At 42.9% G+C, this 24,218-nt stretch overlaps 1 protein-coding gene across 2 annotated transcripts in view; it reads right to left on the bottom strand.

Annotated features, from left to right (window-relative positions):
- LOC138526243 (arylsulfatase H-like) overlaps nucleotides 1-24,218 on the bottom strand; it is a 642,213-nt gene that overhangs the window by 191,090 nt on the left and 426,905 nt on the right. For both annotated transcript variants that reach the window (XM_069636732.1, XM_069636733.1), the window contains exon 8: nucleotides 22,337-22,499. In XM_069636732.1, the coding sequence (XP_069492833.1) occupies nucleotides 22,337-22,499 (163 nt within the window). The remainder of the gene's footprint in view (nucleotides 1-22,336; nucleotides 22,500-24,218) is intronic.

A 24,218-nucleotide genomic window follows, 5' to 3' on the forward strand; every position in this document is an offset into this window, starting at 1 on the left:
CACCCATCACGCTGCAGGGTGATCCTCGTCTTCCATGTTGTCCTGGCGTGTTCGCTCCGCTCTGCTGGACGCTCCTCAACTGTCACACTGCTGAGATCTGCACGCCCAACGTATTGCTGGGTTCACAGTGCCCCCCTCTGTCATCGACCGCGCACTGTACCATTGATGTAGTTCCATCAGCTGAACAGCACAGGGTTTGACTGTCTTCGTCGCCAGTTGTTATAGTCCTCACCTGGACCATGGTAGGGTGACAGCATGCACCCCTGTGTCTACAGGCCCCGAAGGGGCCATGGCATATAAGCACACACGGGAGCATCTTATGGAACAACCTCCTTTATTGCCCTCTAAATACTTCTGGTCCTGGGCTCTAGTAGCCCCTCCTCTTCCTCCCCTGTCGCTCATGTCAAGTCCTTCCTCCTCGCCTTAAGGTGGCCCCTCACTTAAGGTGGCCTTTTCACTTTCATCCTGCAACAGGCATGCCGGGAGATCCCCAAGAGGTAAGTAAGGAGTGCCTCTGTTTATTTTAGGTGGTGGAAGAGGTCACTAGCAATTGACTCATGACAGGGGGCAGGGGAATAAGTCAATGGGACTAGGACTCTGTAGATTTATCATACAATCCCTTACACAGGCACTCACTTTATTCACCATAAAACATTAGCCTCAATGCTCGAAATCACAGGCGTTGTATACGTTATAGTTTTAAAGAAATATACATATATCTATTCATCTGATACATCCATCTATTGAACTATAGTGAAAACAATTTTCTTAACTTCTGCCGAAAGTGGAGCACCTTCTTGCAAAGTGCTCACTTTAGTTCCAGCAATACAGGATTATCAGCTCACCAACATCTTGCATTTTCTCCAGATTATATACTAGATTTTCATTTCAAATTGTCTACTTGAATTTTACACCCTGACACCAAACTCACAAACCACCTTATTCCCTTAAAATGTTCATTTAAATTTCCCTTTGTTTACTTCTTTATGCTCCTTTGTTTTTCAGTGCACATTTTCATACTTCGGGTGATCACAAGGTGCCCTTAAAATGGCCATTCTAATCATGTGGGCTCTTTGTAAACCCACAATGCCATTCTCAATATTCGTAATACGTGGTTTAGGCAAGTATAGGTCTCTGGACCCTTCCTCTCACTTCCTTTGGGGTTGGCTTTGGTTAAGTGGCAGTTCCAGTGACAAGCCAGAATGGCTGGTGAACTAACCCTTTACCCCCAAACCCCTTTGGTGATTGGTGGGCTGACCTTTGGTGGGCTGCTTTGTGCAAGCGTATTTAGGTTTTTTCCTTCCCCAGCTTCTCTCTCATGCTGCTTTGTTTCTGCGACTTGTCTGCGACCAGGTCTGATGTTTTTGCCGTTTTTAAAGCCCCCACTTGGCGAGTGAAATGGCTTGGGCATATCCACGTTTGTTCTTTTTTGCCTCTTGATGTCTAGTCCAAGCTTCCTGAAGATTACTGATGAATCACCATATCTTCTGGGTCTAACCCTCCACTTGGGAACTATTTTCTGGGACGTTTATTGCTGCATACTGCCGTTTCCTGCTTGGTTGTGGGTCACTGCCAGTGTCCACAGTGGTTGTGAGGCTGCACCAGATCCACAAATTCTCCAGCCATTGTTCCCATCCTGGGATTGCTTGCTGCTGTGCTGCCTTCATCATCTGTTCACCTAGCCGCAGAGAGCAATCATTTCGGATTCCAACTTCTTCTTGGAGCCTTCCTCACCACTCTGGGCTTGAAGACAATGTTGTAGAAGAGCCTTGTTTCCTTTTTTGGGTGGCTGGCTCAGGTTACAATCCCCTGCAAACCGAATCCTGGAAACCGCACCTGTGGAAAGGAGCTCTGTACTTACCAGGTTGTTTTATACTATGGAGCCATTTATGCCAAAATCACCAAAGTAAGTACCTACTTTTGGGTCCCGGGTTGGGTGATTATTCATCACACTCACCCTCAGGGGACCTTCTGGGCTGAAGCACAAGGGTCTTTGTAGGCAAGACTATCACAGTCACCATAGAATTGAAATGGGAGTGCTTCTCTGTTGCTTATTCTGGGGCCCTCTGTTCCACATTTGACCTCTATAGAACTTCTTTGAGGTCTTCTCTGGTCTTCACTGGGGTTGTTTGCTATGGAATCTGCACCTGCGCCGTAGAGTGGACTTACTTCCACTAAAGCGGGTGACCCCTTGGCTCTTCTCCCATTATTTCCTAAGGAAATGTAAAACTGATCAAGAACTCAATAAAATGGACTCTTGGGTATTTACCTGCCCTAGGAAATTTTTCCTGGACCCCCACGGACTACATGGGTTTTTGCCAACCAGCATAATGCAGAGTCCCAAATTATTTAAAGGATTGCACTTTCTTTTGTGGAATTTGCGGGGTCACTGTCAACTCCCTGTTAAGAAAAGCATTTTGGAATAATGTTTGCTTTCATTAGGCATTTATGATGCAAGACTAATGAATGCTGGAGGCTCCGAAAAATTGATGGCTTTTGTGCCTACATAGAATCTGCAAAAAAGGGTGTTAAATGCTCCCCAGAGGCGACCTCTTATTTGGAGTGAAGAATATTTATGAATCTACGATTTTTTCAGAGGGACTTACCTTGCATAATCTTTTGGCGGTGCAGATCAGGAATGAATTTGGTCTAATTCAGGTATTTATCTTTTATTGATCAATATACATATGACCACCCGGTATCTCACAAAACAATGTGCATTGCACCAGCATTTTCTCAAACGCTCATAGAATGGTATGCTCGCAAGTCGTAAGGGATTTTAATGCTCACTTTCAAGAAAAGAGCAGGGCAACAGGAGACGAAATAGATTATCAAGAGGGACAAAACCGGGATGTGTTCTTGAAGCAAAAATGATCCAATAAAGCTGCTAATCGGCTCAATTATGGGTGGACTGAGGCCTCCTCACGCCATGCTGTTGACTTCCAAGAGGTGTATGAGGAGGATACACTAGATATGGGGCTTTATTAGGTATGACTCAGGATTATTTCTTTATAAAATGACTTTATTACCAAGTATTTGACAATTTCTTAATTAAACCTACTGTTGCGAGTGATCATGCCCAGCTCCCTTTACAAATAAAAAGGGTGTTAACTGCCCCTAAGAAAATGTTGATGGTAACTGATATCAAAGATCAAAGCTTCAGTATTTCTTAACATCTTTTGTTCACTTATGTGTTAAATGGTCCAAACAAACTCGTTTTTCTGGGCTTTTCCAGAACTTAATAGTCCTTCTAGGAGAAACAATATGAGAACTGATATGCACAATAACTTACTTGAATGTGAAATTGTCATTAATTAGGGCCTTGTAACACTCCACAGCCCTGCAGTCGATGGTCTGGCCAATTTAGTAGTTGTAAAACAGCTGAATAAGTGGGCTTTTTTTTACAGCTAGGTTAAATTGTGCAATTAGACCTATGAGGGTTCTCAAAGTTGCCAAGAATGATTACGGATTCCTATCTTTAAGAAGGACAAAGACAAGATCCATCAAACTATCGTTTAATTGTTCTTCTATATACTGCAAGCAAGATATTCCCCTCAAAACTGTTAATTGTTACAAGACGATAATATACTTTTTTGTGGCTTTTGTAGACTACTCTGCAACGTTCAACCGAGTGGCCAGAGAAAAACTGCACAGGAGGTTGGACGAATGGGGACTAGAACAGGGACTCTTAAATTTAACAGTATTGTTACACTAAATCAAAGTGGCCAGTATCATGCTGCATGCATATGCTCTCTAATCGAAGCCCATTAGAACCAACAGTGGCCTTAAACAAAGATATAGATGGGCCAGATTTCTTTTTGGTATTACCCAATTTTGCCGAATGGCAATTTCACCCTTTTTGTCCATTTTTTACTACATAAATTAGGTAACTTTGGGTAAGGCATATAGGAAGAGGGGGCTTAGGGGTTTAAGAGTAGTGCTTGGGGTCTCCCCCAACATTTTGTTGCAAAGATAGCCATCACAATTGGCCCAAAAATGTCAGCGAAATTGCCAATCAGCAAATCAAATGAGAATTATGTTCATAGATCTTTCTTTTTAATGTATTTGGTATTATTATGCAAATGATGCAGATCTTTTGGATCAGATTGAATGTGGCTTGCAAAGAAACAGATGAGATGAGCAATTTTCAGAGAAAAATCACCTAGAGGTAAACTGTCAAAAGACAAAGATAATGGTCTTCTAAGGGGAAAAAAACTAAAAATATACGGCTGGAAAGTAGTGAAAATGCAGATCAAAAACATCACAGAATTTAATTACATGTGTATGGCCCTACATGACAGGATTTGTGACGCTGATCCAAATTCAGGCATTGCAAATAAAATCTTACCAGTTATTAACGATCTGACAGGCTTCGACCTGAAATTCAGTGTTTTTCTCTGAATACACCCATAACGATATATAAGCAGAAAATCTGCTGAGTGATTTTCTGCGGGCTAGAGGCCATGCTTAACCGTGTAGATACATGGCTGACTAAAAAAAGGAACCGCAGTCCAAAACATTGGCTGTAAACTGGGATTGGTTTCTATGGCCACTGAGGCCCAAATAAAGAACGGAATTTTTTCTATTAAAATTAAATTGATGGGCAATAACCCTTTAAGCAAAATACTTTACAAATCTTGGGGACCCATTTAGGGAAGGGAGGTAAAGCGCTTCTGGGAGCAGAACAAAAACATGTTCAAAGAAATGTGTTGGACCTTAGATTGGACTCTTCCTCGGACTACAATTACAAAGGATTTTAAATATAAGGCAGCCCCCTGGGATTAGATGACTAGTTTAAAATATCTTACAGGCACATCAGCAAAAGAGAATATTTTCCATGTTACCTTACACAACAACCCTATGCAGCATGTTTACAAACAAGGATGAAAGAAGGCGGTTTATGAAGACGACAAATAAACATATTGGGTACTTTAGAGGTGAATGGTCCTAGATTAAAAATGGAAAAACACGAAAAGGTCTGTATGTAGGATCTGCAAAGATAAAAGCACACCTAAAAAAATTATACATTTTCTGTAAGGAGATGGATTATTTGCCTGTAAGATTTCTAGACACATTTTAAGTAAATCTAGTTTTGCTTAAGAATACTTTCATCTAGTTACGATACATCAAGTGTTTCCTGATTTCATTGATATTGGCAGTTCTGGCTTTCTGGGAAGAGATCTATAGAAACATTTTGAATTGAGAAAGAAAAGGCACTATTTTTGGTATACTTATTTAATTGTATTTTATGTGTAATTGTGCATCAATTGTACTTATCTGTTTTACAGTGCAGAAGGTTTAAATTGAAACCAATTTGTATTTTAAGAATATATGTTTTTTAAATCGAAAACTGCTGTTGCAACCACTCAGAACTCTCCAGACGTCAAATACACCAAATTCCCTCTAACTGTGAGCCTGCCTATGTAACACCGTATCTCACAGCCTAGCAACACTCACAAGCAACAGCAAGACATTAGCTTGTCCTTGTATAGAGCCTTAAACACCTTTTAAGAGATTCTAGGGCTCTGACTGACAAAATGAACACTATATTATTGTACACCCAAAACAAAAGTCTAATTTAATGATCTTCATATTCCCTAGGCTTGCAAAGTATTAAAACTGAATCTTGTGGTGTAATTCTGGTTTAGGCACATTCTGTAGGAAACAGTGGGCCTCATTACCAGTTTGCCGGTCTGGAAACAACAGTACCGGTAAGCTTGCCGGTACCGTTGTTTCCGGACCGGCAAACTACGAGTCTGCGAGCGGGTGCCTTTCAGCCCACCAGGTATGACCTGGCGGGCAGAACAGCACCTGCTCGTAGACCTTGACGGATGCACTGGCACTGTTGCACACAGTGCCGGTGCATCCGTCCTCCCCATTCCCATTGAGTCCAATGGGGAAAAAAAAACTGGCTCCGGCAGCAGCAGTGCCGCCAGAGTCATAATGAGGCCCAGTATCTTTTATAACGCCTAGTTAATGAGTGTTTAATGAAACTGTGATTATTACACTGGAGATCAAAAGATAACTTCCTTGTGGTTATGCGTATTGAGTTGTCAACAATACTAATAATTCTGAGAAACGCCTGCCATGTTTTCTGTTTTCTTTTACTAATAACATGTGCTATAAAATGTAGTAATGCGAACGAGTGGGAATACATGTAGAATGTAGTAATTTAGAGTGAAAGTAGTTAATGGGGTCCCGTTTCTACAGCAAGTAAATTTTGATAGGATGACACACCCCCTGCTTCTGGCCTTAGTCCCTCCTTTTTTGATAGGGATTTGATATCAATTTGATATGAAATGTATATTTGATATCAAGTATTTATAATTTATATAGTTTGATATAAAGTAAAAATACATTTTACATAAAAATGATGTAAACATATGAGCAGCGGGTTATGGTGTTGCTTGGCCGACTATGGAGGGTGAAGTGTGCTCTGAAGACAGGGACTGTGAACTTAGGGTTTTGCGGCATGACACAGCGATGATGTCGGAGTGGGTTTGGCCTTTAATGTTATAGGAAGCGATATAAACTTTTAGAGAGTATAGATGTCATGATGTTATAATTAAAGGACACGGCTAGAGAGCTAGTGAGTATGGATGGGTATAGATTTGATATACAGTTAACAGACATTTTATATACAAAATTATATACTTGTTTAATATTTTTTCTTTTCCGTGAGGAAAGGCCTCCCATGCTCTTATCAGCTCTGCTGCGAGGACCAACGCGATCGAACGAATCGAAGTCGGAACAAACATGTGTTCCACACACACAGCGCCATTCGCAGCGTGTCTCACGGCTCCGGAATCACTCGAAATGGCGTCCATGGTTGCCATGGACGCCATCCCAACAAGGAAGCCAGCCGATATCACCGCCGCGGGCCCGAGCGCCCATTTGCTGCCTCTCTCTGCCTGCCCCTCCCTTCCTGCTTTAAACGGAGGGGGAGAGGGCCGAGAGGCTAAGCCGAGCAGGGAAGGCCATGAGGAAAGGCCTCCCATGCTCTTATCAGATCTGCTGCGAGGACCAACGCGATCGCATCAGCTGGGAGACGAACGAATCGAAGTCGGAACAACCATGTGTTCCACACACACAGCGCCATTCGCCGCGTGTCTCACGGCTCCGGAATCACTCGAAATGGCGCCCATGGTTGCCATCCCAACAAAGACTCCAGCCGACATCACCGCCGCGGGCCCGAGCGCCCATTTGCTGCCTCTCTCTGCCTGCCCCGCCCCTCCTGCTTTAAACGGAGGGGGAGAGGGCCGAGAGGCGAAGCCGAGCAGGGAAGGCCGTGAGGAAAGGCCTCCCATGCTCTTATCAGCTCTGCTGCGAGGATCAACGCGATCGCATCAGCTGGGAGCCGAACGAATCGAAGTCGGAACAACCATGTGCTCCACACACACAGCACCATTTGCCGCGTGTCTCACGGCTCCGGAATCACTCGAAATGGCGTCCATGGTTGCCATGGACGCCATCCCAAGAAAGAAGCCAGCCGACATCACCGCCGTGGGCCCGAGCGCCCATTTGCTGCCTCTCTCTGCCTGCCCCTCCCCTCCTGCTTTAAACGGAGGGGGAGAGGGCCGAGAGGCGAAGCCGAGCAGGGAAGGCCATGAGGACAGGCCTCCCATGCTCTTATCAGCTCTGCTGCGAGGACCAACGCGATCGCATCAGCTGGGAGCCGAACGAATCGAAGTCGGAACAACCATGTGTTCCACACACACAGCGCCATTCGCCGCGTGTCTCACGGCTCCGGAATCACTTGAAATGGCGTCCATGGTTGCCATGGACGCCATCCCAACAAAGAAGCCAGCCGACATCACCGCCGCGGGCCCGAGCGCCCATTTGCTGCCTCTCTCTGCCTGCCCCTCCCCTCCTGCTTTAAAAGGAGGGGGAGAGGGCCGAGCAGGGAAGGCCGTGAGGAAAGGCCTCCCATGCTCTTATCAGCTCTTTGCTGCTCGTCTGCCGTCCGCAAGAAATCTATGCCGCACTCTGGAGGTAAGAGCCAGAACCACCATTCACCTCGCTCATACCCATGCCTGCATAGTAGATTCATCAGATTACGCACCCGCACACTGCAGGCCACTCTCTACTCCCATCTCCTACCCATGAACACCCACAATGCCCGGCTAAGCTCGCGCACCTCACCGCCCTCGCCATATTTGATCACTGCAAGACTCATCTGCCCAAAGCCTACAGCGTCGATGAATACAGACAATAAAGCAGATAATAAAGTACTGTACCACATCCACAGGTGTGCCACAACTGTACAAAACTTGTCACCACTTGTGCCCACTTCTACTGAAAGTGAGCCCCCCAGTGTAAAATCTGTGGTTAGCAATTCTTCTACCACCATTTTGAATGCTACTGTGCCAAATGTTTTACAACCTGTGTACACCACTTCTGAAACTAGGCCCCCCAGTGTAAAATCTGTGGTTAGCAATTCTTCTACCACCATTTTGAATGCTACTGTGCCAAATGTTTTACGACCTGTGTCCACCACTTCTGTAACTAGGCCCCCCAGTGTAAAATCTGTGGTTTGCAATTCTTCTACCACCATTTTGAATGCTACTGTGCCAAATGTTTTACAACCTGTGTCCACCACTTCTGAAACTAGGCCCCCCAGTGTAAAATCTGTGGTTTGCAATTCTTCTACCACCCTTTTGAATGCTACTGTGCCAAATGTTTTACAACCTGTGTCCACCACTTCTGAAACTAGGCCCCCCAGTGTAAAATCTGTGGTTTGCAATTCTTCTACCACCATTTTGAATGCTACTGTGCCAAATGTTTTACCACCTATGTCCACCCACTCCCCAGCCACTACCGAACCCCATCTTAAATGCGCCATGATTAACGCTAGATCCATCAATGCCCACGCTTTAGACATCCACGACCTCCTAACCACCCATGACCTCGATCTACTCATGATTTCTGAAACATGGCTACACGATGCATCTGGCCCGGCACTCACCCTCGCACTACCGCCTGGATATTCCATCACCAGACAAGATTGGCTATCCAAAGGGGGAGGTGTAGCAATTATTGCCAAAGATTACTTTTCTATCAGGAAGGTAGAGAAATCCCTGCACAACAGTGACTACCTCCAAGTCAAAATTAACCTATCTCCCCAATGTACCATTGCTGTCCACATTGTCTACCGCCCCCCAAGCCCAACAGGTGACTTCCAAGCCTCTCTCATCCACCTCCTCTCTGACAACCTCAAGAAACAATCTCAAGCCATTCTCCTGGGGGATGTTAACCTAGGTCTCCTGGACAGGAAGGACCTAGCAGCCAAATCTCTTGACGCAGCCCTCAAGGCTCTGGGCTACAACAACACCATCTTTAGCCCAACCCACACCCAGGGCAGAACACTTGACTGGATTGCGCAACATAACTGCCCACTCATCATCACTGGAAACCTTCCCACCCCATGGTCAGACCACCACATCATCACTTTCAGCATCCTCACCACCTGCTCCACCACCCCCCCACCCAACCACTGCCACCCTGCCTCGCCAGAAGCTCCCGCCAACTCACTAAGGAAAGGCTACTGCCTTTCCTCCAAGGCCCAGCCTTCAGACCCCCTTTCTCCACAGACCCAGAAACACTCGCAACAGCCTACGAAGCTGCCATCAAAGCAGCCATTAACTCCATTGCCCCCTCTTAAACCCCGTAAAGCCAAACCCACCACCCATTCCAACTCCTGGTTCACCCCAGACCTCCTCGCACTCCGCACTGAAAAAAAGGATGCCCTCACTCAGTGGCAAATATCTCATTCTGACAAAGACAAGATGACTTTTAAATCATGCTCCACTAGATATAAAAAAGCAATCACCATAGCTAAGGCCAAATCCTTTGAATCCAGAATCTCTGAAGCCCAATCCAGCACTAAAGAAATCTTTGCCATTTTCAGGGAGCTAGAGACACCCGCGCCTGTCCCCCAGAACTTCACCAAAGACAAGGCCTGGTGTGATGATATACAAGCAGCCATGAAAAATAAACTGAGTCTGCTCCAAAACAAAATACTAGCCACCAAGCAAGCCCTACCCAACACACACACCCCTGTCCCACCACCAGCCCCGGACCCCCCCCAACCCTTTTCATTCAAACCCATTCTAGAAAAAGACATCACCAACATAATGAGGAACATCAAACCCTCCAATTGCAAAGGTGATGTATGCCCAGCCACCATTATCAAAGACTGCGCCGAAACACTAGCTCCCTTCCTTACAGCCTTTGTAAACGCCTCCTTTGCTACAGGGAAAGTCCCTGCCTCCCTCAAGGAAGCCTGGGTCCGCCCTCTCCTAAAAAAACCTACCCTCGACCCCACCTCCCCCAACAACTATAGACCCATCACCACTGTCCCCTTCCTCCTCAAAATACTGGACAAAGCAGCATACCTGCAGGTTCAACATTTCATTGAAGAGAACAAACTCCTAGGACTCCGACAATCAGGCTTCCGCCCCAGACACGGGACCGAAACCGCCCTACTTGACCTGAAAAACCAAATGGACGATGCCAGAGACACGGGCAAACCAGCACTTCTCCTACTTCTTGACCTATCCGCGGCTTTCGACCTCGTGGATCATGACGTCCTATGCCACCACCTCTCCTCTACGGCCAAATTTTCCCCTGAAGCCACAGCATGGATCACTTCCTTCTTACAAGACAGAACCATGCAAGTATTCTCGGACCTAGCATCCGCCTCACCTACTATCATACCCTGTGGTGTGCCCCAAGGCTCCTGCCTCTCACCCACCCTCTACAAAATCTTCACACGACCCCTTTTTCTCATCCTTGACGCCATGGGCATTTCATACACCAACTACGCTGATGACACACAGATCCTCCTCACCCTCACTGGCAACTACGACACTCACTCCATGACCCTCAACAACCTCTACAACACCATCCAAGCCTGGATGGCAGACAATGGACTATGCCTCAACTCAGACAAGACTGAACTCCTCCTGGTAGGCTCACCCGACACGCTGAAAAATCTAGACTCCCAGTTCAGTCATTTCACCATAGACTCCATCAAAATACCTGTCTCAGAATCAGTCAAAACACTTGGCGTCTACTTCGATTCCAACCTATCCATGGATAAACAAGTCAACGCCATAGCCTCTGCAGCTGCATATCATGCCAAACTAATCAACGCAGTCAGGCCCTTTCTCTCCAAAGAGAACTGCACTAACATAGCCAGAGCCATCACAGGATCTAGGCTTGACTATTGTAATGTACTCTTCCTAGGTACATCCAACAAAAACCTAGAGAGGTTACAAATCGTGCAGAATAGCGCTCTCAGGGCAGCCCAAGGCATTGCCAAAAGAGAACACATCTCTGAAGCCAGAAAATGAGCACACTGGCTCCCAATAAAAGAAAGGATCATCTTCAAAACGCTGACACTGACTCACAAGTGCTTTCACCTTACTGCCCCCGACTACCTCTCCCAAAGGATCCACCCTGTCTCTTCTACGAGGCCAACCAGATCACCATATACTAACATGCTTTCTGTGCCATTAGTAAAAAAAAGCCAGAGCTGGCGGTTCCAGCTTCCCATATCTCGCACCCTCTCACTGGAACGCCCTACCTCCTATAATCCGAGGTGAGGCCTCCCTTTGCACCTTCCGCAAATCCATAAAAACCATCTTATTCACATAACATTCCTCGCACCAGTTGAATACATCTCCTATGTTCCAGTGCATAAACTGTTTTTAATGACCAACTGTACCAACCAAAACAGCAGCTCTATGCCTGTTGAATACATAATGTACTGATGAATGCCTCTTTGCCCGTAACTAAGCTCTTGCAAGTAACAGCGCCTCAATGCCCAGGGGTTACTTGCGCGCTATATAAATTTAAATAAAATAAATAAATAAATAAATAAATATAAAATGTATATGCAAATTAATATAAAAGTAAATATTTTAATTTACAAATGTATATAAAACAGTTATTTGTTATGTAACAATGTATATAAAAAACCTACATTTTTTATATAAAATCAATATACAATTTGTATATCAAGTTTGCCCCAAATTGGACATAAAGTCTATATATTCTATAGATGAGGTCATAGCATTCCAGACGAGCAACAGGGTCTAAAAATAACACTCTAGAGATGTTAGCTCCATCACCTAGTGACATTAAACTTGGATGTAGATTTGATATAGACTCTAAATGGAGGCTGACACCCCAAAATAACCCTAGGTGAATTTACTTTATAAACAAAGTATGTGTCACAGTGTCTATACAAAAGTCAACCTATTTAGTTTGACAATGCATGTTTCTCTTAAATAATGAAAGCAGTTTGTTTATAAGTAAAGTGTCTATGGTAAAATATAACTGCCAGAGTGCAAAGTGTCTTCACTAGAGTTACACAAAAGTCCAAACTATTGCTATGGCAAAATATACATGCCAGCATGCAAAGTGTCTTCACTAGAGTTACACAAAAGTCTGCTGATCTGGATAGTATGTGCACACAGCCTGGTTCTCTTAGAATCAATGCAGTTTAAATGGGCAGCAGGGGCATGCCATGTGTACCAGAGAGAAATGACAACGCTGATCAGCTGTGAAACAGGGCTGCTGGGGGAGGGGTTTTAATCTGACAAATGCAAGACTTTAACATTTTCGCCGAGTGCAGCAGAAAAGACAAATGACAGGTCTGGTAGGCCTGGTGAGCTGGAAGGAGCATATGGGGAGAGGTTCTGTAATACACAATATTGTTATCTATGACTGGCCAGAGGAGGCTAGGTAATGTTAGTTTTGTTATGAAGGTGTATTTTTGCATATGAATCAAACATATATTTTTGTGCACCTGGATAAGGATTTTCCACAGGGAGGGGTCTACACTTTTGCAAAAAATACATCAAGCTGCACTGTATTGATAAGAAAACAGCATGCAAGTGATTGTATGTCTCTAATGTTTAAAAGGAGACTTTGGACGCCAGCAGAAATATCACTTTGGAGTTTCGGGAAAACCCCAGTCCTGCTGCTTCCCTGTGGTGTGGATAATTGATTGGAACTTCTGGCAGCTTTGCGTGGAAGCCTGTTATCTGAGAGTTAACTGGTGTCTCTGGCCCAAAGGAGCCCCCCTCCTGGAAGGCTTTTCACTGGAAACCGGGCCTGCTTTCTTTTAGGCGCACTATTTCAGAAAGAAAAAAACGTTCTCAACTGAATGCATTTAATGACAAACGTGTAGTTTAAAAAAGTATTTGTAAAATTCTGTGATAATGTATTTAGACCTTTCCTAAGGCAGACTGATAAAATATGTTTTTAGTGATGGACTCTGTACTAACATGGCTCAAGATTTGGTGTTAAAATGTCAGTGCAGTGCATTTGTATAGGCTTAGTATAGGTAAAGTTTGATGGTAAGGGTTGATTAATGTGAGCACAAATTTGTAGTAGGCTGCTACTTCTCTATTTATACCTTTATATCTGGGGTTCATATTCACTTTACACCACATTTATTTTCAAGCAAGCGCCATTTACATATTAAGAGATTAAAATGTTAAAAAAAACAATAGGGCTTTTATTCTTGATGTGCCACATATTTGTTCTTATCTATTAAGAATATGTATAAAGTGTGGACCCCGCCAAATGATTGTGTGGAATTCAGTGATAAAACAACATTTAACAAAAAAAGAAGGCACAGTTGCCCAACTGGCAAACATTTTGCCTGAGCCCCTCTACAGCAACCCTTCTTTCTTTGAAAACATTTTACAAAAGACCAGCTGTTTGGATACATGACCCTGAGAACACCATTACTGTAAAATCACAAAGAAAGCACATATTTTACTTTAAGAATGTAAATTATTCAGGTTTAGCAGGATGCAGTTTAACCGCTCATCATTCCTTTGTTCTTCATGAATTGGAAAAAGTTAAAAATTAAGCTAAAATTGGCAAGTTCACTTTCCAATGTCTATAGATGTATGTCACACAACAACTTCTTAAAAAACATTATTTCTAGTACAGGGTAAATATATCTGGAAGACCTCAGATCATGGGCCATGCAAAACACTTAGCAATCTGTGCCACGCATATAAGGTGTTACACCGGACTAACACGACATGTATTAATGAGAATTGATTTTCATTATTTAAAGGAGGCACTTGGCAAAAAGATGGCCTCATTTGATCTACTGGATTCATTTTGTATTTTTAACTAGGCAGCACAAATTATATGATTTGGTCCATGTGTGCAAAGTGGCACACTTTACATGGCCTAGATGGTAAAAAGCTATTTTTTCGACCAGGTGGGTATTTTCTGAAACTGTGTGATAGTGTGTAATAGCTTTTTTGAAAATAGAGTTATAACTTCAGAATTGTCTTTCCCACAGTATTGACAATGTGAAGTCAGTATTGAACAACATCTTATTTTTGTCAAACATCACACAGGTGGTTGAAACGTTGGCGCTACAATTTAATTTATAAAAACTGTCAGCATGACAGATTTTTTAATGGTAATTGTAGTTAAATGTTGACGTAAAAATATTGGGCGCTAGCAATTTAATTTATGGTTTTTATCTTTTGCTGTGTTTCATAGAATATTGACAATGTGAATGTATAGTTTGCACAGCTGGGCTCAACAGGGTTTCAGAATGTGTCAGCGGTCACTCCTTTGGTGAAGTGCGATAGCAGAGATTCTTTTATATTTATATAAGCAGATTGAAATTTGAATTTATTAGGGGTCCTGTGCTTGGCTGATACATTGTTATTAGGACACAATAGGTGTCTTTGCAACATGCTGTGCATTGCCACAGTTGTAATATTGTTGGTGAATATTGTAACAGGATGATGCTCATTGTGTAAAAAGATTTTTGTTGTATTTTTAGTGAGATCATGTACTCCAAAAGCTTATGGCACAGTGGTAGGAACCTGAAAAAATGACCTGTGGAGCGCAGCACCAGGCACCCGTTGCCTCTATCGACATTAGTGCATCTGATTCGGCAAACCCTGGATGTATTGCGGGACCGAGGATGGGCTTGCATGTTTTTGCCAGATCAGCAGGGGGTGGCAATGGGTTGCAGCTTCTTGCAAGGCCTGATTGAGTGGCCAGGACCCAATGCAGCAGAGTTGTTCTTCAGATTTGGAAGTGGGCACAAGTGGGATACACCCCCGGCAAGGGCCGATGAAATGTTTGGGAGCCCCTAACGAGTGATAAAGGAGCGTCTGAGACCCAGCTGGGCTAATATAGTTTCTGTGATGTTCCAGTATTGTGCCTGCTGTGTGGATCCTTGCAGTCGGCAGACACTGATGCGATTAATCTAGGGTGTCCAGTGGCTTGTACAATCTTGCAGACATCAAGGCATGGGGGATCTAATCGAGGAATGCCCGTGGATATGGCTTCTGGTCCTTTGCAATCAACAAGATTGAATGTGCACAGTAAGGATTTTTGGAGTGTGCCATTGGAGAGGGGTTTTTTCCGGGGGTCTTCAAACCACAAAGGATTGGGATGGTCACCAACAATGGAGAATGGCTTTTGTGGTGCTTTAAGGTTGCCTCACAGCCGAAACCATGGAAATACATCAACAATCGGCAGTAGTTCTTGGACACCACCACTACTTGCAATCCCAAGGACCTGTAATGGCCCCTATTGTTCTGTCATTACCAGAGGACATGCCGCTGGGGTGGTGACACGCCTAACAAGGCGTCATCCATCGGGTGCTCGAGGTAGTGCATTTGATCCCAACAACCAGCACTACAGAGCATATGATGGTGGCTACTACAGTTTTAATTGTGAACATTGTTTTGAGGGATGGCAGCGGGTCACCATACTTTAATTTATTACAGCATCTAAAGGTATGTTGTGTATTATATACACGGATGGGCGTTTTATATAGTCTTTAAAGACATATCGTTGAAGATCCTCCCCAGTGGACTTCCCTAGTCCTTTGTTTGTGTCCACTGTGTATTCTTAATTTCTACTCTTGCCACATCTTCCCAATACCGCCTATACAGGGAGTAGATTGCATAACTCTTTCAATCTTCTTCTGGTCAGTATTTTATTAAGATGATTCATGATCAGACTGTATGTTCATTTTAGTCTTCCCCATCTTGATGGCATCAAGTCTTAGAAGAAGGGAAGGAGTATTACACTACCACACAGTAGTCATGTCAGAATGATTCGCTACAGACCTTATGGGTTTCATGGTCTGAAGGGCAAGACGGCAAGAGGGATAGGGAGTACCATCATGTAACAAGAGTCCTTCTCCCCATGAGGGGAATCTCTCCCTGTGAGGTCCCACTTTCCGCCACCCCTAGGGGAATGTTGCATAGTGGGTTCACCTCCGTAGCCGCACAGGGAAGGGCTCCTACCCTGAGCAGAAGTGACGTGATCCCCTGAATCATCACAGTGGTTGCACCTACCAATTTTTTCTGCTCCATGAGGCCTCATTTCCTCCGGCCTTGCATGTCTCTTTCAGGGATGTAGCGCATCCCCCTCTGGCATTCTCTTGCTTTTACAGTTTTTCTGGCTGTGCAGCTCTGTGCAGCTCCCCCCTTTGCACACAGTCTTATGTCAGGGAGGTGACTTGCCTCCAGAATTCTCCTCCTCTATTCCAGGGTCTGTGGCACTTTATAACTCAGCATTCCTCAGAAGGAGTCGTCGTGCTCTTCACGACAGGCGATCCAACAGGTAGGGTATTCACTGATACCTTGACCAAATAATATATCAGCTCCCATATAGGTGGAAGGTACATGTTTTATAAGGAGTTCCTTTGGGGAATGGGAGCCCTTGTCCCCATTCGGGGAGGAACTCCCTCTGAGGTCCCACTTTTCTAAATCCCTAGGGAGGGTTTGCAGAGTGGGCTCACCTCCATAGCCTCAAAAGGGGTGATGCTCCCCTAGGGAACAAGGGATGAATTCCACAGATTCGTCACAGAATGTATTTAATATTCTTACCTATGTATGCATCTCTTGTTCTTTCCAATACAGAATAGGTTTTGTATGTCTAGGACAGCCAGTGATCCAAGAACTAATACAAAATGGATAAATTAATTATTTGTGTGTACCAGCTTGTAGTTAACATGTTTATAATTTCTTCCCACATCACCTACATATGAAACAAAGATTGTTTCAATTACATGTATGCTCTAAAAACCCCAAAAATGCGGTAGTCCCATTTTGGCATTTCTCCAAAAATATGCTGTGATGGCCTCCCCTATTTCTTTGGTTTATTTTGTTGTGCTCTGTTTCCATGCACCTCTGCTGGTGTGGTGACTCTCACTCCTAGGATTTGCCCAATTGCTATTCCTCTTAATTTGGAAACAAAAGATGCATACTTTTTGAAACATAAAGAAAATACTCAAGGCTTATTCTAACAACCCACTGAAAACATACAAGTTTGTGTCAGTTAGATTGAAACCTGTTTAAAGCGATTATCTGTTAACCTGAAAACAGAATACAGTCCTGCAGCCAGTGCAGGGCTTAGAGGCATAATGTTTTACATGGTCCAATTAGTTGCCTAAGGATGGTGGATTGATAGCTTGCCATGCCCGAACCTCAGTGCAAAGGGCATTTTCCATTAATAAAGGCTTGTATACACCCCTATGCAGAGCAAGCAGCATGGCATGTAGCTCATCATCATTATGAAAAAACAGTGATACGACCAGGAATGTAACCATCCTAAAGGAAGTTAGGTTGAAAAAGGCCATTTTTGATTGCTTTCTTAAAACCTGACTATTTTATTACGGCTTTACTCTTTGTAGACATGGTGCTCCAAAGATGAAGGCAATAAAAGAAGGAAACACGCAGTTTCTTTTGTGGTGTAAATAGGGACTATGGGTGCAAGGTGGTTGACACATCTAAGGTTCAGTGAATATTTATGCATCTTTTGTTTAACATGTAGGAAACGTGGACCTTTACTATGGGTGGCTCCAAAGATGGTACATAGGAATTTGAAGGTAATTCTCTAACACACTGAGAGTCAGTGTAGTGAGCTGAGAGATGGACTTAATGACTTCACAAGCCAGCTCCCTAGATTTCAAAACAACGCTTTGTACTTGCAATAGTCTTGATATTAGGTAGGCTGGCTATGTGGCAGAGTAAAACCTAGAGAGGACAATTTCAATAATCAGCATGCATTTCAGAGAAACACAAGACAATGAAGTATTCTCCTAAGGGTTTTCAGGTGTTAAAAAGCCTGCTTCACTACTGAGATGATTTAAGGCACATAGAAAGTTCAAAGTCTATTTTGTACTCTGGTTGAGCTGCTCGGGGTGAATGAGTGGTTCCCAGAGAATGAGGATTAGATTTCCAGAAGTCAGATTTAAGCTCTTTTCATTGCTTAGGAAGAAGTGGTTGTCTGACACACACTGATAATTTTTTGGGACGCAATCAGCAAAAAAAAAAAAAAAAAAAGGGATACATTGCTTTAAATGTTTAAGATTAACTTGGTATCTCCCATATTGTTATTAAAGAAGGGATTTTATCATTAGATAAAGGCAGAGGAGGGTAACGATAGAGATTCAAAAGTAGGGGTGCGAGAGATGAACCTCAAAGAACTCAGAACAAACATTTCTTGAAAAACAATTGAAAATAGTCCATTATGGTGCACTCATTGGGAGAAGACTTTCAGAAAGGATAATATCCAATCTAGAGCCTAATCTCTGAGGCCCAAAACATTCTTTAAGGACATTCTGTTCCACCAGGTTGATATCCATGGTCAAGTCAAGCAAATTCAACATTTTATTGTATGTATTTATATATACTAACAGCCAAATGGCTTTGTATATACAACACAATACTGATGCAAATATATCAAAACACATAAAACAATATTCGAGTCAATAAAATATTCACATACAATAAGATCACCATCACCTATACATCAGATTAGATCAGTTATACCATAAAATCATAAACAGCCTATAAGGGTTAAAATCAACAAGATAAAAGGTTGAAAATGTCAACACATTTTCAATAAAACTTCACCATATAAAATATCAAATTGTGGTCTGTGCCTTCTAAAAAGTGGACCCAAAGAGATGACATGTCAGCGCAGTTAAACTCACTGTTATAGGATTTTCAGTAGCTGACCCTAATTTGGGATAGGCTCTCAAATTTAGCTAATAAGTGTTCCAAGGTTTCAATGTCTCCTGTACCACATAAACGAAACACTTGGTCAGCACGTTCAATACCATGAAATACACCTTTAGTTGCTAAAGAAACAATGATGTTAAACTTAAGGAGCAGATATTGTCTCAAGATGGTCCTATTGGGAAATGCGACACAGCAGGAGGGTTTTGACAGATGTTGGATTATAAACTCACAACAGGAGCCACAGTTACTTTTAGTGTACAGGTTCACAAGATTTTGTTCTTTACTTACCATAGACAATTTTTGTTTCACCCGGGTTTTAGCCACATAAATTCACCCCCCCCCCGGATCGATTGAAGCAATCTGTGTTCCACCTACAGTAATTGGATAGCAGTGAACCCAGAGTCCCCAAAGATTTACAGTTTTCAAGTTCTAAAAATGCACACAAGTAATGTACCATTATTTTTCCGTTATGTAACACATGCAGGTGCTCATACGACATTACAGCTTTGATAAAGAAGTTGTGCAGTATACCATTGATTTTGAATTCTAAGTACAGATATTCGATGGGTAGAACCTGTGGCATTCAAAAAGCTTGTGCAGCATTGAGCCTTCAAAACTTTTAGTGCTGGCAGGTACTGATATCCTCATACCTTGATATCATAATACAGGGGAGGAAGTACTTTGCAGACTATAGCAATAAGATTATCTCAATGGAAGAGCCTCCCATGTCCCCTATAACGTGACTTATGGCACTTAGCGCTTTTTTGCATTTAATTTTTGGTCAACATTGCTGCATTGTCTTGCTCCGATGGTAACTTGCAGTCACTGCATATGGATTGAACTACTGATTCAATGTTGGTCTAGACCCTTTTTGTGCCATATCTAGAAGACTATTCTCCTTAGTGAATTTGCTGAGCTGAGAACAGTCTACCTTGTGTGCTAGATGTTGCAAACATCTACAATTGGAGATGGGTCTGAAATGATTTAGATTTGATTAATCGAGATATAATTTAAGAGAGGTCGGTAGAAATGTATTTTGCAATCCAGGAGTATGATTCCTGACTCGAATAAAGTTTAGGATTAATCTATCAACTTCTGCAAAACGTGGGACCTCCAGCAGAGTTCTTAAACAACAATGGGTTCAATGGCCTGTTGGAAAGGCTGTCTAAGAGCTGACAGACAATAAAATGGTAGGCTCCAATGGGAAGAGGGAAGACAGCATGAAAGAATTCATTAGGTGTAGTGGTGGACATGGACCTTAGGTCAGGGAGAGCATCAATTGTCGGGACGATTGAGTGCTATTGCCGATTCTGCTTTTATGTCTGAATCTACTGTGATTTGTTTCAGATAGCAATGGGGTGCCACAGAGTTACAGAGGTCTTGAGAGGGGACTATGGTGTAAGATAAAGAGGCATGGTCCATTAATTTAGCACTTCCCTTTGTGGGTTGGAAACATTGATCAGTCTGTTAAAGTAGAAACTGAATTTGGCTTTTGCTTTTCCGATTTCTTTGTCGGACACCTTCTATTTTTAAAAAATTCTAATGTCTCTGGGTTCCTGCAAATAAGATTAGCAGAAATCCAACATGGTTTGTGCATATATTTTGATGGTTTTGCAGGTTCTGGGGGTAACTGACTTAAGTGCCCCGGGGATCAAACCATTGACTGCTTTCAATCCCACAACTGGGTCTGACCATTGAATTGATTGATAAAGGAGTTAGATCCTATATTTTGTTGATAGAGTGACAATATTTTTAATGAGGTTTGCTTCTGAGGATCAGTGATGTGGATTGGGTGAGGAAAGACTGGCAAAAGAATAGAGCCACATGATCAACCCAAGGTAAACTGAGCAGATTTGGAGGACCAAAGATGGCATCCAGAATATGACCTGCCAAGTCTGTTGCCTCTGTGTGGAGTCAGAATAGGGCTTGAATTTCTTGGTTGCACGTGAGGTTTTTTCTGAGCCTGTTACACAGTCCTTAATTACAAATATTGAAATCACCCAGAATACAAGATAAGGATGTCCCAAAAGCAAGTTTGCAATAAAGTTGGCTAGCTCTTCACCAAATTTGACTTTGTAGCCAGGGGCCTATGTATCAGGAGAAAGTAAATGAAAAGGTAGGGTGAGATTTTCCAACTGCAAAGCATGAATTGGCACATCTGTGCAGTCAGCTCCGGGAAAGAGTAAAAGGAGAAGGTCTCTTTGAAGAGTATGACAATCATACCTGCTGGGATAGCTTCTTGAATGATCTGGGGAGAGTCATCTTTCAGCAATGCGTCTGTGAGAAGTGATGCAGCAAAATCACATTTGAGAATTAAGTCACAAATCTCATATTTGTTTTTAGGCACATAATGCACATTAATTAAATGCATTGTGGTGGAGGAGATATCCCTGAAGAGCGTTGTGTAGTAAGAGCAGAAGCGGTGCGTGTATTTGATTAAAAAGAGCACGTTCTGCTAAAGCTGGCATAACCCGGAGTGAGAAAATAAGAGAATTGACTGAGCAACGGGAGTGCATTAGTATGAGTTTCCCACTCACTTTTGCAGGGCTTATCCCAGAGGGGGCAGGAAGTGTCTGGTTGCTGGGCACATAGGACTCTGAGTCCCTCTGATGCATTTGTCCTCTACAATTACTGGGGTTTCTCATATACTTATTGGAGTCACCTGTGAATATCTGAGCAATGGCCTTGTAGGTCTGATGGGAGAGCCGAGTATATAATGGTAATGATAATTTATTGAATGCGACAGGGTCGGTCTGGATTACTTCTATGTTTCCTCACTTTCAGTGATGGTATGGTGTAAATGTATAGGACAGCAGAAGAAATACTAGAAGAAAGTTGAGGCGTGGAGGAGGGAAAGAGTTTGTACATTCTGGCTCACATTTAGAAGGTAGAAAAACTTCAGAGCTTTGCGTTCACAGAAAAGATAGGAAGTATGACAAGTGTGGTGAGGAGCGGCCAGACACCTCAGGGACTTGCAATGGAGTACACATGAGAGAGTACAATGAGAATTTGTTCTCAATGCAAAGGGGTGAGTGACAGAGGGGGATACGACTGTCACATTTAATGTTCCTAATGGGACCAGCAGTTCTTATTATTGCTGGAGGTGAGACCAGCTGTGTAAATAGGTGTGTAAACTATTTCAAATGTAAACCTTTTGAATATTCACATAAGTAAAAATGTAATCTCATTAAAGTACATTTCTGAGTGCAGCTAATCCATTGAATCCTTCCATGTTTGCCCTGCACTGCATCTCAAGTAAATGTGCTAGAATTATTGTACATAGATATCCAATACTGTACCTGTCTTCTGGTAACGTGCCACCTGCCAGATGAACTGTTGTGGGAAAGATGTCCATTAGGCTTGTAGGTTCATCAATAACCGTGTCAGGAGGCAGCACACCCGGCCATCGAAATATTCCTGGTACACGAGTCCCACCTTCCCAACCTGCCATTCCTTTTCCACCTGTAGAATTAGTAAGACCATAAACATGTGTTAAGTGTTGGCCCTGCGGGTATATCCATATGTCCCACAAACGCGCATTTCCTTAAGTGACAGTCAATTAAATGAGAAACACGGCTCATGATGGCAAACGAGTGGCATAGTCACATTTGAACTGACAGGGTAAACAAAAGGAAAACACAAGGTTATTGCAGGGCAGACATTTTCAGAAAGAAGCCAATCCGTAAAGAGATACAAGGAAATGAAAGTCTGAGACTTGAATGTGAAGAGTTAAAAGTAAAAAGTTGAATTAGCAGACAAGTTGCATGTGGCTGCTTACTGAACAAATTATGCAAATGGCATCTGCATGACATCTGATATTTTTATTTGTACCTTGTGTCATATATTATGTTAAGTGAACAGGATCTTTTAAAGTGTCCCATGATCTGAGAGCATCTCAATACACACGGCAAGTAAAGAATAGACACTAGATAGGGAACAGCCAGGTTTTCAGTACACAGAACACAATGTGACCAGCCATGTGGTACAACAATAGGGGTAGGTTATCCCATAGTGATGGTGCCAAGATGGAGAAGGATGTGCTGACATGTATTTTCCTTAAACAAAGCCCCCCCCGAGCACCAGTGGGACTGCTTGAAGATATCTGTGTCTTTTTGTCTACACAGAGACCGTTCAATGCAAAACAGCAATCAACAGGAGTAGTTGTATGGAATCTGTTTTTGTAAATGTTAAAAGTGACAGGTGACCCACACGTTTCCATGCTCCCTGAACCCCTATTAATTTGATTGAACCCCAATCATTTTATATACATTTTATTGACCCCCCACTTTTCTGATATAAATGTGATAAGACCCCCGATAATCGTTCTATAACTTTTCTATTATTTTGATATCATTTTGATAAAAATGTGATTGACCCTCCACATTTTATTTAAATATATTTGATATTAATTATATACAAACTGGACAGGCTATAAAATAGTTATAGCTCTAGGGACAGTTCTAAGGTGATGATGCCATTGGGGCGGAGTTTATAAAGCAGATATATAGCTGTTATGGTAGGTCACTGAAACATGGGTGCTCTTCTGACTTCCCAGAGGCTATTCAGCGTGGTGTCGAGGAAACTGCAATTATGAACTGCTACACTCATGATGAGGGAAAAACAACCCCCAGAAGTTCCAGCAGATTCCAATGATAGTTATACACCTTATTGTCTGATGAGTCTTGATGCACGTTTGCTCAGCAACAATACCCCGATCATCGCCATGGCTCTGGGGCAGACTGTTGGAGATTTTATTTAAAACATTAAGAAGGAAACAGCCGTAGCCACGGCTAATTTGGAAATGGCTACCTGGGGTGATGATGTGGTTCTGGCGCAACCCCTGGGAGCTGTCATCTGCAGGCAGAGTGGAGTCTGAAGACAGCGGATACAAGTACATCTTCATGCAGAGGGATATCGCTAAGATGATAGAGAGTGACACCAAGGTCCCATATGGACTGGATATCGGACAGCATGTCAGCCAGTGGGCATGTTTTTGAAGCAAACATTTGTATTTTATAAAGGTGTGACAAGTAGCCAGTGTTAAAACCATGCATTTCTGTTTGTTTACAGACTCTAGCTGATAAAGTGGATAGCAGTGAGGAGAGTCAAGCTGTAGCAGAGACTATCAATATTTATTGTGTTGGCTGCTCAAACCAAATTGAAAACTCGGTGGGATCACAA

Source organism: Ambystoma mexicanum, chromosome 7p (assembly GCF_040938575.1).
Source record: "Ambystoma mexicanum isolate Mex_15411 chromosome 7p, UKY_AmexF1_1, whole genome shotgun sequence".
In the NCBI taxonomy this organism is placed as follows: domain Eukaryota; kingdom Metazoa; phylum Chordata; class Amphibia; order Caudata; family Ambystomatidae; genus Ambystoma; species Ambystoma mexicanum.